The sequence below is a fragment of the Sinohyriopsis cumingii genome, chromosome 9 (assembly GCF_028554795.1).
Source record: "Sinohyriopsis cumingii isolate HCF-2022 chromosome 9, ASM2855479v2, whole genome shotgun sequence".
NCBI classification, from domain to species: Eukaryota; Metazoa; Mollusca; class Bivalvia; order Unionida; family Unionidae; genus Sinohyriopsis; species Sinohyriopsis cumingii.
In genome coordinates, this window is record NC_142969.1 from 11,507,068 (window position 1) to 11,525,762 (window position 18,695).

At 34.8% G+C, this 18,695-nt stretch overlaps 1 protein-coding gene across 1 annotated transcript in view; it reads right to left on the reverse strand.

The window, feature by feature from the left end:
- The window catches only part of LOC149791263 (m-AAA protease-interacting protein 1, mitochondrial-like), a 34,854-nt gene extending 19,134 nt beyond the window's left edge, over positions 1-15,720 (reverse strand). The window contains exons 1-2 of the mRNA XM_089969761.1: positions 15,286-15,720; positions 2,797-2,868 (exon numbers count right to left, since the gene is read on the reverse strand). Of these exons, the coding sequence (XP_089825887.1) occupies positions 2,797-2,868; positions 15,286-15,705 (492 nt within the window). The 5' untranslated portion in view covers positions 15,706-15,720. The remainder of the gene's footprint in view (positions 1-2,796; positions 2,869-15,285) is intronic.
- Between the last annotated feature and the right edge of the window lie 2,975 nt (positions 15,721-18,695).

Below are 18,695 nucleotides of genomic sequence, written 5' to 3' on the forward strand. Positions count from 1 at the left end.
CTGGTGGGTATACATTATATATATCTAGTTCAGTCAGCCAGCTGGTGGGTATATATTACAATACATGCATCTAGTTCAGTCAGCCAGCTGGTGGATATACATTACAATGCATGTATCTAGTTCAGTCAGCCAGCTGGTGGATATACATTACAATGCATGTATCTAGTTCAGTCAGCAACTGGTGGGTATACATTATATATATCTAGTTCAGTCAGCCAGCTGGTGGGTATATATTACAATACATGCATCTAGTTCAGTCAGCCAGCTGGTGGGTATATATTACAATATATGTATCTAGTTCAGTCAGCCAGCTGGTGGGTATACTTTACATATATCTAGTTCAGTCAGTCAGCTGGTGGGTATATATTACAATACATGCATCTAGTTCAGTCAGCCAACTGGTGGTTATATATTACAATACATGTATCTAGTTCAGTCAGCCAGCTGGTGGGTTATCTTTACATATATCTAGTTCAGTCAGTCAGCTGGTGGGTATATATTACAATACATGCATCTAGTTCAGTCAGCCAGCTGGTGGGTATACATTATATATATCTAGTTCAGTCAGCAGCTGGTGGGTATTGATTACAATACATATATCTAGTTCAGTCAGCCACCTGGTGGATATACATTACAATACATGTATCTAGTTCAGTCAGCAACTGGTGGGTATACATTATATATATCTAGTTCAGTCAGCCAGCTGGTGGGTATACATTATATATTATCTAGTTCAGTCAGCTGGTGAGTATATATTAACTAGTTCAGTCAGCTGGTGAGTATATATTAACTAGTTCAGTCAACCAGCTGGTGGGTATATATTACATATATCTAGTTCTATCAGCCAGCTGGTGAATATATATAATATATATCTAGTTCTATCAGCCAGCTGGTGAGTATATATTATATATATCTAGTTCTGTCAATCAGTTGGTAAAAGCATGGTTCAAAATAGCTTGATTCACTTGCTCTATAATTGCAGTATGATGAACTCTTCCCATTTCAAAAAAGTGTCTGCGAAATGTCATCTGGATGATTCAAATTCATAACAAAATCAGAAAATGGAATTGTTTAAGCAAATGCTTAGAATAATTTGATTGGCTGCAGATTAATAACAACTCTATGAAGGTTTGCAAAGTCTGTCATGCTACAAAAATATCAAATGCCTTTTTAAAGGTTGCCATGTTAAAAGCACAGAATGTCATTATTGCAAAGTTTGCCATGCCAAAAGCACTGAATGCCATTATTGCAAAGTTTGCCATGCTACAAAAACATCAAATGCTTTTGCAAAATATGGAGTATACTTTAAATTTCAAGACTTTCCTGACACTGTAACATGACATGAAAAATATGCTCCAAACTAATTTTGATGTGCAAAGTTTTAATTATGTTTTTATTTACATGCTGATTGGTGCTGCTCAAAGGTGATTATATAAAACTAATGAAACTTAGCTTTAAAGCCGCAGATTCAATTTTTTTTATTTCCTTGAGCTGTCAGTCACTGGAGAAAAGTGAAAAGAAGATAACAAGCAAAACCGTATCTGTCAAATTTTCAGATTAAATAAGAAATGAAAATGGGTTCAAGCATTATAATGTAGCAGCTGTGTAGTATGATAATTAGATAATTACTTGTCAGTTATTAGAAACTCAGACTGATGATAGTGGTTTCATAATAATCAAGAATAAATAATGTCTTGTACATCGTATTCTTCTCTTTAACTCAGTCTAATACATCCTCCCTCCACCAATTTCATGATCATCCTGTAACAAAGTTAAATTTCTGGACCTGTCTAATCTTCAGTCCTCTCCCATGACTGCACAAACAAAAACAGAAAATGAATGACCTGCTATCTTTAAGATGTTTACTTCTCTTGATCATAACAAATACAACAGACAGTGTGCTAATATGTTCACAGCAAAGAAATTTAAAACCATGAAACTATTAAAGATTTGGGGATTTCCGATATTGAAGGCTGGGATTTCCAAGAATGATAATCAATAAGTCATGGACTTCCTGTTAAGGAAAATTAGTGGCAAATGTGTGTGTTTTTGTGTGTGTAAAGGGTTAAAGAGCACATCAGCAGTCCAGACTAAGTTTAGGTATTCACCCAAAAAAGCATACAAAACAAAGACATCGGGGGAAAAAGTGTAAAATCATTAAAATACAAAGTCACTGTCTTTACGTAAATCATACACCTCTTGAAAGTTTTGACATTTCCATAATGATATGCATTCCAGGGCAGAAATGTTTACTCTAAAGTTACATCCAAGCCCAGAAAGTTATTAGACTTTAAAATTAAGCTTATAATTAAACTTCCATCAATTATTTTTTGATGCAGTTGACAGCTTTACAAGCTTAATCCCTGCATCAGTCTTCACATCTATTTATGACCAACAAGTTCAACCACTTGGAAATAGTTTTACAAACAATGTAAACAGACTCAGTTTTAATAAGCAGTTACAAATGCATGGACTCCCATTCAGAGATGTTGATCCCTACGGGCTGTAGAGTATGTAACTGGCTTGCATGCCTCCACATCCCATCATGCATCACCTTTCAATTTTAACAAGCAGCCAGCTCAAAGTGCATGGCAAATAAATTCTGAATACAATGGACTGTTGTCATCACAAAAACAAATTAAACAAAATCATAATTAATGTTGATGCGCTGTCATCTTTGCGGCTGAGAAAGTTATTCATTGTGTGCATCTATCTCTTAAACATCCAACTCCAGCAATAAATCAAAGGCAAATATGGATACATTGCCAAGGCCATTACTACCTTAATAAAACTCACATGTCTTTCTACAAGGTCCTGAAGGTTGTCTAGTTGTCCCCGAGCAATACATCTGGATGCAAAAAGAACTGCCTGCAATAAAACATAAAGGATATCAAAGCATTAAATAAATTAACCACACAAAAAACAAAAAGAAAAGTGCATAGTAAATTTGTATCTTGAATAAACAACATTTCAACATCACTTATTAGAAGCACCCTTTCTATTTAAAAGAATGAATTCTTACCAATACTTCAATGTGATAAAATATTTGTAATTTACTGAAAAGAGCTGACGGGTAGGACAGGATAAGTCTTAAATTATATTTTTTTTTAGATCTGACTCTTCATTTGCAAAGATGCAAATAAAAATTATATTTTGGGGGTAGAAAGACTATTTTTATATATAAAAAATGTCTATTAGACAACCTGAATGAAAAATCTAACTGTCTGACAAAAACATCTAACCTTAATCTTCCATGTACAAGTTTAACAAGTGATCACAGCAATGTTAGGGATGCTTGATTGAACAAGTGATCACATCAATGTTAGGGATGCTTGATTGAACAAGTGATCACAGCAGTGTTAGGGATGCTTGATTGAACAAGTGATCACAGCAGTGTTAGGGATGCTTGATTGAACAAGTGATCACAGCAATGTTAGGGATGCTTGATTGAGCAAGTGATCACATCAGTGCTAGGGATGCCTGATTGAACAAGTGATCACAGCAGTGTTAGGGATGCTTGATTGAACAAGTGATCACAACAATGTTAGGGATGCTTGATTGAACAAGTGATCACATCAATGTTAGGAATGCTTGATTGAACAAGTGATCACATCAATGTTAGGGATGCCTGATTGAACAAGTGATCAAAACAGTGTTAGGGATGATTTGTTTAACAACTGATTATAACAGTGTTAGGGATGATTGATTGCAGGCAATTAAATTCATATACTGCAAAACAAAGAAAAAATTATGAAAAAAGTATTGTCCATCAGACAACCAAAGTGAAAAATAACACTGTCCAGCAAAAACATCTGGTTTTCTGATTAAAATTTTAAGATTAATTTCTACTGATAAAGTGATTATCAAATTATTATACAAATTGAAAATTATATGAAAATGAAGGCAAAAGTTCCCATACAGTATCATTTCTATTTCGTGCAGACTGCTCACTGCACTGATTCTGCATCATGGCAAACACATATCTGAACCCTTAACATAAACAACTGGTTGTCCAGTTGGGCCAACATTGGCAGCATGAGTTAAATTTTTTAGTTGTACCAGGCTACTGGGCAATGTATTTTAGTTGTACCAGGCTACTGGGCAATGTATTTTTAGTTGTACCAGGCTACTGGGCAATGTATTTTTAGTTGTATCAAGCTACTGGGAATAGTATTTTTAGTTGTACCAGGCTACTGGGCAATGTAATTTTAGTTGTGCCAGGCTACATGGCAATGGATTTTTAGTTGTACCAGGCTAATGGGCAATGGATTTTAATTTGTTACATGGCTACTGGGCAATGAATTTATAAGCTCCAAACATTTGTTCATCCCACATTTGGGTTCATGTCATTATCTTTAAAGGAACAAATTCTGCTCTTTTTTAAATTCTAATTTACTACGGTTGAATTTGGGGCACTACATCCAGGAGATGCCATGTCACAGAGAAGCCACTGACTACAGAATCACTGTTGAATTGGTTGCAAGATTTGCGACCAAATCCTGTAATCGCTGTAATTCGCTGGACACTCAGATGTTACTGACACAAAATTGATTCAATTTAACAGCATCAGGATATTGTAGTATCCAAAATATGGATCATCAAAGCTGTGTGAGATCTGGACAAGCAAAATACAGATATCAAAGCTGTGTGAGATCTGGACAAGCAAAATACAGATATCAAAGCTGTGAGAGATCTGGACAAGCAAAATACAGATATCAAAGCTGTGTGAAATCTGGACAAGCAAAATACTGGTATCAAAGCTGTGTGAGATCTGGACAAGCAAAATACAGGTATCAAAGCTGTGTATTATCTAATTAGGATACTCAATGCTATGTGAGATCTGGTTAGTAACAAGAATAGTTAGAAATCAAATTTTGAATGAAAAATAAATATGTTAAGTTTCTTAACATCAGAACTGGGTCAAAGTATTTCATATAATGTTATATTAAAATAAATGAATTTGAAATGTTGCTCAAATTAAGCTAAATGCTAAGACTGTATGAAATACAATAAGAATTAGAGGATTTTTGTTGTTGTTGTAGGGCTTAACACCATTTTTCAGCACAAGATAGGCTATATATGGCGGCCAGTATTAATGGTGGAGGAAGAACCTGGAAAACCCCCGGGAAGAACCACCAACCCACGAGAAGCTACTGGCAAGCTTTCTCACATAACCACATTAGCCGAATCCGAGACTTGGACCGACGCAGACAGAGGTGAGATGGCAGTGATCCATAACGGTGAGCGATTTAGACCATTCGGCCACTCGGGGCCCCAAGAATTAGAGGATTTAACTGGGCAGAAACTGAATGAAAGGACAAAACATGTGATGGATTCTAGGCCATAACTCCAATAAATGATAAAGCTTGATGCAGACAATCCAACTCCATGCTAAAATGTAAAAGTCATCTAATCAAACAAAAGATATCTGGTTAAAAAAGAAATGTCCTCCAGATGAAGTGAAGATTTTTGCTTTTCTTCTTTTAATTCTCTATAATGAGGTAATTTCCTAGACAATTTCCTTCTTTTATGTATCTGGTTAAAAAAGAAATGTCCTCCAGATGGAGTGAAGATTTCTGCTTTTCTTCTTTTAATTCTCTATAATGAGGTAATTTCCTAGACAATTTCCTTCTTTTATATATCTGGTTAAAAAAGAAATGTCCTCCAGATGGAGTGAAGATTTTTGCATTTCTTCTTTTAATTCTCTATAATGAGGTAATTTCCCAGACAATTTCCTTCTTTTGAATTTGAAATGTTGCACAATTAAGCTAAATGCCAAGGCTGTATGAAATACATTCAGAATTAGAGGATTTAACTGGGCAGAAACTGAATGAAAGGACCAAACTGAATGAAAGGACCAAAACTGAATGAAAGGACAAAACATATGGGATGGATTCTAAGCCATAACTCCAATAAGTGATTAAGCTTGATGCAGACAATTAAACTCCATGCTAAAATGTAAAAGTCATCTAATCAAACAAAAGATATCTGGTTAAAATAAAGAACTGTCTTCCAGATGGAGTGAAGATTTTTGCTTTTCTTCTTTTAATTCTCTATAATGAGGTAATTTCCTAGACAATTTCCTTCTTTTATAGTTATGTAGTCATTCAGAACTATTTCAGTAAAGAATGTCATTTGTTAGGATTTTATGACACAAACTTTAAATGGTAATTATTCATTTTACCCTGAATCCTCATACATCCAAATTTCTTTTTTGGTAGTTCATTATTTATACACCCCAGCAAATACTTATGTCAAAATCAATGTTTAATTACATGGCTATTTTAAAACAAGGTCAACCTAAAGGAATGATCCAATTAAAACCAGATTGAATGTCATGCACTGTAATGTCACAATGAAAATAGCACATGTTAAAAACAAATTTCGTACGACCCTGTCATTTGTTATGATCAAACTTGACCCAGTTTAGCACCTGGCTACTATCATAAAAGTCCACAGCGATCAATAATTTGCATCTTGCCTGTTACACAGTAAATGGGCCCATTCAGCTGTATAAGAAAAACAGTACAAAATTTGCATTTTGAGGCATTTCTGTTCTTTTCCAAGTAAGATGATGTTTCTAGCATATGAAACCAGCATGGGAAAGACAAGTTTCTGTCTAGTTTAACTTTTATTGGCCACATTTAAGTACATGTAAAGAAAGCTTTCTATTATAACTCCACAATACTAATTAGCTAATACAAGCACATTCAACAATTTCATCCAAAACTGTATGTGATTAATCACTATAAACATTACTCAGTCCAACAGCATCAATTATGCAAATTAAACAAAACAGATTTAGCATCCATTAGAATTGACAACACAGCAAGAAACTATGCTACATCAGTGATTTCATCCTGGAACTTCATATGATTATGCACATGTATATATTATTTACTTGTTCGCTTTCTTGCAAAAGCTTACACTGGTATGCTTTTGATAGATAAGCTCCTTCTGGTTTTCTCTAAGATGAAACACAGATTTCATTCTAGTTCCAGTCATAAGAAAAACTGGAGTATTAAGTTTGCAGATGATATCAGATTGTGACTGCCAAGATTCATCATGAATATATGGATGCTGATAGTTTTTCCCATTTCTTTCCAGATATTCTAAATTTACCATGCTTTCACCATCTATTTCACACACTCATGTACAGAAACAAACCTTTGACTGTCTTGTATCGAATTTTATGGCAAGAAAGCTATTCATTAAAAGGATGATTTATGGGTTCTTCTTGGTCAACCTGCTCATATTCCAATGAGACATTTTCCTCAACCTCATCAACATCCGTAGTACTTAATGTTATATTGTTCAATATATTTTTTGTTTATGCATTCACCCAAATTTCTGCATCCTTCAAAGTAACATTCTTAACTTGCAAATGCAATGGATGAACAACTCCTGTGCTTGGCATATTATGCAGTTTTCTAGACCAAGTCAATGCTTTGGCAGATGATGTGCCAGAATGATCTAGTCCTGACAGAGATGAAACTTCACAGCATAACAGTTACACTGGATTTGAATGAAGCACCAACTTGTGAGTTCAAGTCATTTGAAGTTGTTAAGTTCTTATCCCGAATAACAGTAGCTGAAACCGTCTCTCAGATACTAATAGCTGTCAAAACACACACACACACCCACTTTGACCTGCCTTATTATTCTTAGAAGTATACATTCTTTTTCATCAATGAGACTCGACTCATTAACTATAGTGTTTTTACAGCTTTGGTTTTGCTTATTTTGCCCAACAAAATAATATCTGATGACTTTAATTAGTATCTAATGTGTATTACATGTAATGTCATTTGTACCGTCAAACCCTCCGTCTGTAACAGCCATTCCCCTGCATTCTAAATGGCTATTTTTGGATTGCAAGATTCCTTGTATGTTACTATTTTATTGAATTAGAAACTTTCATGGCCATTTCAAAGTTAAAAAATGAGTTATAGCATCAAGCATGTATGAAAATTTAGTACTTTTTGTCTTTTTGCTGCAAATTTTTTTTTGTTGCAGTGAGTGCTGTGGTTTATGTATATACAGATACAAGAATAAATGGATGTTAGTTTTTTCTTACAAAATATTTTTTTAAAGTTAATGCATAAACAACGTATATGTTTCCAGTCCCAATTTTTCAATGGTGACCCTAGCTTTTTTTCTGTGTGGTAGAAAAGGAAACCTACCTTACTTATCCCAATTTCAAAACCAATAGGAAACATGCATTGTTTTGCCTGATGGTCAATATTAACTAAACCAGTACTGCAACAGTTAAGACCTTTTGTTTTATTTTACTGTATTCCAATGGCAAGCAATTGAAAAATAAATAATTATTTATGAGCTATATTATCATTTTTTTTACAATTTTCTTTATAATAAGTGTATTACTTAATTCGTCCACACTACAGGTGTATACTTTATGAAAATCATCACAAGCAAAAGAATATTCATCACATATGGAAAACCCATACATCAGTGTAAAGTTAACAAATATAGCTATTCAAGTAGTACATGATTGAAATAATGCTAAAATATAGATGCTAATTCATTACATCAAAAATGGCAGTTTACTGGTCATTTGGTAAGTTGTGTCAAACTTCTATTAACTGACCATTGGTAAAACCATCAATACAGATTGGTATTATCTTGCTGCAGATTGGTACTATCTTGTGTGTGTGTGTGATTAGGATTCTTAACGTAGCTTTAACAATTTTTCAGTCATATCGCTACGATGTCTGCAGTGTGGCAGTTTATAGTGATGTCCAGCACAGGGGCATCAAACCACAGACATGTAACATGATGTCCCACCTAGTCACATTATCCTGACACCAGGCCGACCAGTCCTAACACTAACCTCTTAATGCTGAATGCCAAGCGAGGCAGCTGTTAGTACCATTTTTGTAAGTCTCTGGTATGACTCGGTTGGGGATCGAATGCCCGACCTCCCGTATCCAAGGCGGATGCTCTAACCACTTGGCCACCGGAGCGGTGAACTCCAATGATAGGCAATGGCTAGTATTGGACTCCAATGATAGGCAATGACTAGTATTGAACTCCAATGAGAGCCAATGGCTAGTATTGAACTCCAATGATAGGCAATGGCTAGTATTGAACTCCAATGATAGGCAATGGCTAGTATTGAACTCCAATGATAGCCAATGGCTAGTATTAAACTCCAATGATAGGCAATGGCTAGTATTGAACTCCAATGATAGGCAATGGCTAGTATTGAACTCCAATGATAGCCAATGGCTAGTATTGAACTCCAATGATAGGCAATGGCTAGTATTGAACTCCAATGATAGCCAATGGCTAGTATTGAACTCCAATGATAGGCAATGGCTAGTATTGAACTCCAATGATAGGCAATGGCTAGTATTGAACTCCAATGATAGCCAATGGCTAGTATTAAACTCCAATGATAGGCAATGGCTAGTATTGAACTCCAATGAGAGCCAATGGCTAGTATTGAACTCCAATGATAGGCAATGGCTAGTATTGAACTCCAATGATAGCCAATGGCTAGTATTGAACTCCAATGATAGGCAATGGCTAGTATTGAACTCCAATAATAGGCAATGGCTAGTATTGAACTCCAATGATAGGCAATGGCAAGTACTGAACTCCAATGATAGGCAATGGCTAGAATTGAACTCCAGTGATAGGCAATGGCTAATATTGAACTCCAATGATAGGCAATGGCTAGTATTGAACTCCAGTGATAGCCAATGGCTAGTATTGAACTCCAATGATAGGCAATGGCTAGTATTGAACTCCAGTGATAGGCAATGGCTAATATTGAACTCCAATGATAGGCATTGACTAGTATTGAACTCCAATGATAGCCAATGACTACTGATTATATAATCTTTACTTCAATGCATGAAGGCAAGAATGAGTGCTGGCTGATTTCTGAAGGTTGAATTTATGCGATTAGGCGGAAGATAGTTAAAATAATAATGGATTTATCATACATTCATTTCTTTTACCACATGGAAGACACTTTAGCATGTACGCTTTATTGGACACTATTTGTATATAGTGCAATATTCATTATAAAGGCTAATTTTCATAAACCTAACAAAGCATTATCATACTCAGACCAGTACACTCTGTCTCAATCGAGAGAGAAGGAGAGAGAATTACAAATATGCACCAAATGCAACAGAAAGTGATATCCATGGATTCTATAGGTCAGTACTTGATAATACTTGGCAGAATTAAAATTTAATACAAAATAATACTTTCATACAGGTTAGAAAATTTTGAATTTGTACTCTACAGAGATCTGAATCCATGTCTTCAAGTAAATGGCACTCATCGCCTTCAGTTTAACTGATATAACTTGGGATGTTTTTATTTGTTTTGCTATATTTAGTCTTATTTGCTGTCTGAGTGGGTACATCAGAATTGCCTTGTATAATAATTTTGAAATATACATATACATATATATATATATATATATATATATATATATATATATATATATATATATATAAAAACCAATGAAACAAATACATTTTGAAATATGTTCCAAAAATTGTTTTTGTGTATTATACTCATTTCTGCAACTATCTGGTATCCCAAACTTTTCCTCTGATAGCAGAATAGGTTTATAAAATTGTTAAAGCTATGTAAAAATCAAAATCACATCATTGGAGTTCAATACTAGCCATTGGCTATCATTGGAGTTCAATACTAGTCAATGCCTATCATTGGAGTTCAATACAATATCATATACATTTAATCCACTAATCATGTGAGCATTGTATTAATTATAATAAAGTGAAAATGTAACAAAAATGATGTCATCTTCAAATGCACAGGATTTGCAGAGGAATTTTAGTGATTTTAAAGACCAAGATTTAAGTTCTTGTTGAGACGTATGATTACACTTCCAACAGTACCATTTACAACAATCGTAGCACTGAATGGTATCATTTTTACATTCCAATTTAGATGTGCCACAGGGAAATTCAGCCATCTATACTGATTCCAATAAAGAGCATAGCGAGCTTACCAAAGATATGCAGAGTTTTAGCATTTTTATACAAAGATACATACCAGTGTCATCAGTTTTTATTCTGAAATAGCACACACATATGCCCAGATTGCAGCAATAAAGATGCCAATGTGGTCATATTATTTGCCACAACTGAATCTGGAGATGTCACTCGGGACTGTACAATAGAATGTGTATGAGAGAGGTGTGAGATGTCATCAGAACTGTACACCAGATTTGTGGAGGGTAGAGGTGTGAGATGTCATCAGAAATGTACACCAGATTTGTGGGGGGTGGAGGTGTGAGAAATGATCAGAACTGAACACCAGATTTGTGGAGGGTGGAGGTGTGAGTTGTCATCACAAATGTACACCAGATTTGTGGATGGTAGAGGTGTGATGCCTTTGGAAATCGATATGAAAAATTTAACTACTCTGAATGATGGGCAAACAACTTTTAATGTGAGATAAATACCACAATATATATGGAAATGATTTGACAAGCCATTCTTGCACATATCTTTGTATTTAGATCATTAAAATAATTGTCAGTTACACTTACAATGTAAAGCTGTTTTACTTACTGTTTTCACAAAATTCATACATCCACTCATTATTAATAAATCATTACTAATATGAATTTATTATTAATAGCTTAAGCATTAAACTAATGTATAAATTGCAATACATGCTACAAATATTAAATTTATTTACTTTTAAAACTATCACCAAAATTCACAATTTCCAGCTTTATAAAATTTGCACCACTTGTTGGCAGTAAAGAAAGTAGATATTAATACATTATATAACTAATATTAAATTTCAAAGTTACGAATACACAAACAATGATACGTTTTGGTATATATGATATAGAGTTTCGGTGTTCTCAATGCATTCCGGTGTTTCTATGGACTGGGTTAATTGTAAAATCATTGCAATAATAATGACATTTTCAAACTGCTTATGATGCATCATATATGTGAATGATCTGGCATTATGATCATGTCTCACTGTGAGGGGGGTGGAGACATATTAGCTCTACAATGCAACGTGTTGACCATCATATGCCTGATGAAACGGTACATGGAGAACTCACCCTGGGAGAACTCACCCCAATATATCTAGAGAAGTCGTCCAAGGGTGGATGGAGAAGTCATCCAAATGGTTGAAGAAGTCACCCAAAAACTTGTAACCAAGAAAATCTATTTAATAGTTATTTTTTAAATAAAAAAATTATTTAAAATATAGAAATGTGTACCTCAGAACAATACTGTTAGCAACAAAGATGTCGCCACATGTTGGTTACCGCTTTATTTGATTGCATTTTGAATTGTTCATCTACGTAATGGAGATTATAATTCATCGTGATTAACATTCACACTGAAATTCAATATACCATCCCACACGCTTCTTTTTCCATTTCAAGTGTTTACTTAAGCTCTTTATGTCAGACTATTGTTACCTATCATTTTGGAATCACGGTTTGCTATTGTTGATGGTGTTTAGAACTGTCACCATTGTGAGGTCTCAGATCTGACTTGTTTGTCTGAAAGTTACCAAAAACGATGATATAATCATCAGTGTGGTGTCCAAGATGGTAGCCCCAACTATCACATCATATAAGATTATTTTAAAGTTTCATCAGACATCTACAATAATAACATGAACACTTGCTTAAAAATGAATATTGCTTATATCAGTTTCATTTACGGAATTATTTAGAATTGATTCGATTGTATATAAAAAGCATGAGTCGTCATTGTTTTTAACTCTGATATAAACATTTTTGTCCTTAACCCATTTTGACAAAATCTATGTTAAGTCCCATGTGTAACTGATTTAAATTCATTGATGGTCATAGCGTTGTTCTGATTATCGATTATAATCGGTCATCAGTTGGTTGAGCGAACCAATAAGATAATCGATGGTGAAACTCCATAATCGATTATGTGTAAAGGGAGATTACTTTTTAGTTGTATGCAAAGGGAGACTACCTTTTAGTTGTATGCAAAGCACAAAGGTTAGTAAAACTCCCAGCCACTAAAGTTGATCTGAAATTTATTAATTCCCTTCACAACTACAAATATAAAACCATATGATATTTCATAGGTGCAAAATTTCATAATTAGGAACATATAACTATTATTACATGATCAAGTTGTTAAATAGTTGAGTTAATAAATTTAAACACATTTTGATGATTTGTTTCAGTTTTAAATGCAACATTATTTGTAGTATTTGTAAACAATGACAAACAAGAAAACCATGTCCTTCTACACTTAAAATTATAGACACATCACATATGAATGAAAGTATTTTGGTGGATTGTAGCAGTATTTCAGTTGCATATGACTTATCAGCCATAAAAAGTTGCATTCATGTAACAAAAATGTAGAACAAAAATAACATGCAACACAACATACAAAAATGTAATATTATTATCAGGTTAAAGTATGCATGTCATTACAATTGATTACTCCTGTACATTTACTAACATCTTGAACTATTGATCAAAGATATAACTGAATAACAAACAAAAGTTAAAATTTGCTTTTAGTAACCGATTATAATCGATTATCAGTTGGTTAAGTGGAACTGATTATCGATTATGAATTTCTGACTGATTCCCATCACTAGATGGTCCAATAAATGTAATTAGTTTTATCAAACGTACCGTTAAGGAGTCACAGTCATTTTTTAACAAGTAGAGGGTTCAAGTTGTAAAACAGATCGCTGAATACCTTTTCCTTGACTGAAGATGTTTAGCGAATAACTGAATGGTTTTTTTTAATTCTCTAAGATGATCCTACGCTTGGTACTGAATAATATGGGAACTAATGACGTCATCTTGCATGATGCTCATCTCTGACAGTTACATGGCAAAAGTGTTTCAATATTGGTAGTAACAAGTATTCGTTTTGAAATCCATCTGTATATCATTGTTGAACTCTGATACTTATATTGTAGAATTATTTCAACATAGGTACCGGAACAATCCTAATTTTTTTTACCCTTTTTTTCTCCATCTCTGAAAAGTATAAAATTATCTACTAAATGAAACAACATTAAATTTATGCTTTGTCATTCAATGTTTCCAACATCAATTTATTATGCATCTTTGATTTTGTATGTAATTGCATCGGATGAATATGCATTTTTCTTCCACACTTACATTAATGATTGTTATCCACTCGTTGTATATATAAACCCTTACTTCCCATTTTGCATTGATCTTGTTTGTGTAATGTCGATAATACAAAAATGTCACTTATAATTGAAAGTCTGTGTGGTCATATAAACTCATTAGATTTCTTATAACAGATACCAGAACACCGCGAGAAATTTTTGTAAAAACAAAGGTTACTGTTAACTTTCTTGATTGATATATCTATTATACTAAACATTATTCATTAATGTAGTATTTTACTCTCAAACTCGGCTGATCCTGTACAAAAATTCTGACTGATTTGGCCCAGATTTCTGGCTGATTCAACCCAACTTCCAAGATGATTCGGACCAAGTGAAATATAATTCAGTTTAGTCCAGGATTTAAATGTGACACTTAAATTTGTTTTGACAGATAATTTTCTCATTATGTCCTAAGTAGGTCGAGCAGTTCAAATATGCATTTAAGGTAACAAAATCCCATTAGTATGCATGATAATGGGTTGTTATATACAATGAAATAGCATAATCCTGTTTATTTTGCAATTTATTTAAGCTTAATAAATTGGGTACCGATATCTAGTTTAGGCATTCGACTGTATCCCTATCAAAAGTTAGACTTAATATCATACCTTTAAGGAATGCCAAATCATTTTCCCACGGTACTGCTCGACACAGCCCTGATTACGCCCGCTTAATATGCAAGAACAAAGTGCTGAATGGAACACTGTCCTCTCATTGGTTAAAAGAAAATGACGTCCTGTTTTTATTTATAACTTATTTTCAGTTGGCCAATGAAGAAATGCAAAGCGTAGCTTGAAATATTAGCGTTTTTTCTTAAATAGGTCACGCGAGCAAGGAGAGAAGTGTTCTCCCTTGTAGTTATTATATAGTACATGTATGACAAGTCAATTGTAAGCAACCATACAAGCCCCTGTGCTCCCAGGGCGAGTTCTCCACTATTCTGATGAAACATAGCGTCGACGTCTTATGATAAGGATTTGATGTATATAGGGTGGGTGATAAATTTAGTAAATCGCGGCTATTCATAAGCTGCAGTCATCCACAAGACTTAGTAAAACTAAGAGAACGATATTCAGCTTTATAATCTGCAATATTTACCTGAAAAGCACCTTTCTTAAACTCGTCTATTGTGAAGGTATCTTCCAACTGATGCCGGATGAAAAAGGCAAAATATTTGTTCCTAACTAATGAGTTTATTAATGAAGCTGATATATATGGTCTGAAATTCTCTGAAAATGTTGAAATAAATGGGTTTTTAGACTCATGATATTGTCGAATCTGCCTCCAGTTTGCCGACTGGCATTTAACAACAAGTGAGGTCACCAGATTCCTTGGCGAAAACTGGGAGCATGGTTGGGAACTTAGGCGGCAACTTGCTTCTACTCTGAAACAGTGATGTGATATAACACTTCCGAATGTTAAAATATTGTCGAAGCATTTCCTTCTATCAGGTGCTTTTGTCAGAAAATTCGTCTTGAAAAGTGGATATCGAAATAAACCTTGGACATTCATGACCATAGGAAGAGTAGCTCAAGGGAGGTAACGCTTAGAAGACAGTATATTTGCGGACAATCTCTGTACCCGAAACGTATTTCATTTGCCGTTGCATTACACGGTTGTCCTACATAAAATCGTAAACATAATATATGTCATAGATGGCATCTGGTCGATCTTATTATAACTTGCATTGGGTATCTATTAATCAAAATAATTAAATTGAATATGGGGCCATCCATATATGACATCACTCAATTTTGGCGGATTTCTATCCTTTCGTCACGAAATAGTCAGAGACCCCCAAATATTAAGTCACAATTTTTTTCTCCTTCCAAACTAAAGTTCTTTCAAAATCACTTTTTATTTAAAAAAAAACACAATAATACAACACAGCGATCTAAATTATTTAATAATAAAAAGTAGCGGAACACTCTCAGCTACACTACTCCGAGTCTCGCTATCTCGGGTTCTTTAGGATAGGTCTTGTATTTGGAGTAATACCCCGCTAAATCTGTCTGAGAAATGGCGCTCCAGAGTGCAACAGATCTCTTCCCCAGCGGGATACCGTGCTATTCATGGCTTCTTGTCGCCGACTGAGTCGCTGGCACAATGACTCGTCGACTGGGTGTCCTGTGGTCGCCACGTTTCGTCGACTTAGTCACTAGGTCGTCGACTGGATCGTCGTCTGGGTCGCCGACTCTGTCGCAGTCTTGGTCACAAAGTCAACGAATGTGTCGCTGACTTCGTCGTGGAAGTCGTCAACTGGGTCGCATAATCGCAGTCTGGGTTTTTCTCTGGTCGTCGACTTGGTCGCAGAGTCGTCGACCGGGTTGCAGAGTGACCGACTGTGTCGCAGAGTCGCAGACTGGGTCTACCTCTCGTCGCCGACTTGGTTGCAGAGTCGTCGACTGTGTCACAGGATTGACTAGAGAGTCGCCTACTGTGTCTTCTTCTGGTCGCCCAGTAGCAGACTGTGTCGCAGAGTCGCGTCGTTATCTGACCGAGATCGACAGAGAGAGAGACGACAGTGCGAATGTAGAAAGAAGAGTTATCCTCAGTCAAAACGTGTATTGTCGCAAAACCACCGTGTTCCTTTTACAAGCCATGCAGCTCACATCTTTTGGTCGACGAAATATAGTGTCCCTACTCTTTTCCGATTCCCTGGCCTGGTTCGCACCTGTTCGACGAAATACGACCAAATGTGCATGCTCAGGCGGGGTGGTTATACTGCTTCACTTGCATGGGGACATCTTGATAGGACACACGGTACTAATTATACGGAAGAACTGTGAACCAGTCTAGAAATGGGTGAAGAAATGATAGAGTATTTACAGGTTTGGTGGTCCATAATTGGTTAATAATGAAAATTAAAATTTTAGGAAAAATATCTTTTGAGAGCTTGTCCTATATGTAATGTAAAAAAAATATTGACAAATTTCTACTGATGCAATTTTAGCATTTTTACAGGCTTGACTCAGGAGTACTCAATACTGAAAGTAGCACCTGATTCATTTGGTGAAGAATCAATAACACGTGTTTCATGCACATGTATGTAAACAAATTGCCGCGGGTCATATGGTGTTCTCCACACATAAGCTTGCACCAAGGTTAGATGTGCACGAAAAATTATAGGTGTCATTATCAGCACCCATAAATTTTAAGTTATTGAATTTTGAATATGACAGTGTTTCCATATGTTTACCATTGGAGTGGAATTAGTACCGTGAGTCCTGATACAATACCACTTCATAACGCACCATCATAGCAGCCACAGGCGGAATCACGTGACCAAAAAACTAAAACGATCGATGGCACTACAAAGCCCGCCAAACATTTAAAATCAGAACATAAACTTTAACGAAACGAAAATTAAGTTATCGAAACTAAAATTTAAGTCCATAGATTTTCCTCGTGACAACATATTGATTAGTCTGGTTTAGTCTCCTGGAAACCTGTACTAAAGAGGACAATTATATTTAGGAAAAGACTTAAACTCAAAAGAATAAAGTTGTATATAGGAAAAGCCATTTATTTATGGAGAGAACAGATAAAGTTTCAGATAAGTTGCAGTGTCATTCACAGCTTAAATATTTATAAACGTTTTTTCTTTGTATGACTAGTTCCATTTTTTATATATATATAAAAGTCAAATAATTAGCACTGATTTACTTGGCCAGTTACCAGCTTGCCCTGAGTTGTTACAATTTAGACTTAAAATTGTACCTTACTGAAAAGGGGTCTCTTCTTAGGCAATCAATATAATATCGCAACGTCTTTTCTGCAGATTTTTACGTAGCTTTGGATCTTTTTTATTCCATGAAGACAAGCATGTTTTATTATCACCGTATCGCTATCCTGAATGCCTGATAACGCCGATTCGTCGGCATCAGAAAATGCGGAACTCGAGTCATTCAAGTAAAATATAATGACATAAATGGCAAGGATATATATGGAACGATTGCACTTTTTGTATGCATTGAAAATCGTACCCTTATGAAATAATATACTTTATTGTAAATAGGAATATGTTATTATCTTAAACGGAGTATATAAACATATGCTCATGCATGTACTCTTTATTATTTCTTTAGTATTGTCAAAAGAAATGAAGAAAATAGAAAGAATAACTTCTGGAAAACTATGATTTTGACAAACCAAATCTTTCTGCATTTTCTGGTCCACAAAACTGTATACAATTTTAAGTGGAATATATCCCGAACGGTTCACATTACGTCAAAGGGTGGTTCAGTAAACAAGATGCGTATTCTATGCAGAAAAAAATTCGACACGTTTACAACTTCTAACGATGAAACGTTGATGCAGATCTCATGGTAATAGCAAACCTAGTAAAGGAAAATGTTGGAATAATTTTTGTTACTTCTTGTATTCGATATATATTCCACGTACATTTGGGTTAAACCTTTAAAAAATGAAATGAAAAATAAATCCTATTAAGCGCAATAAGAGATTTTTCAGGATCGCAAGCCCATCAAATTTCGAGCAAGCAAGGG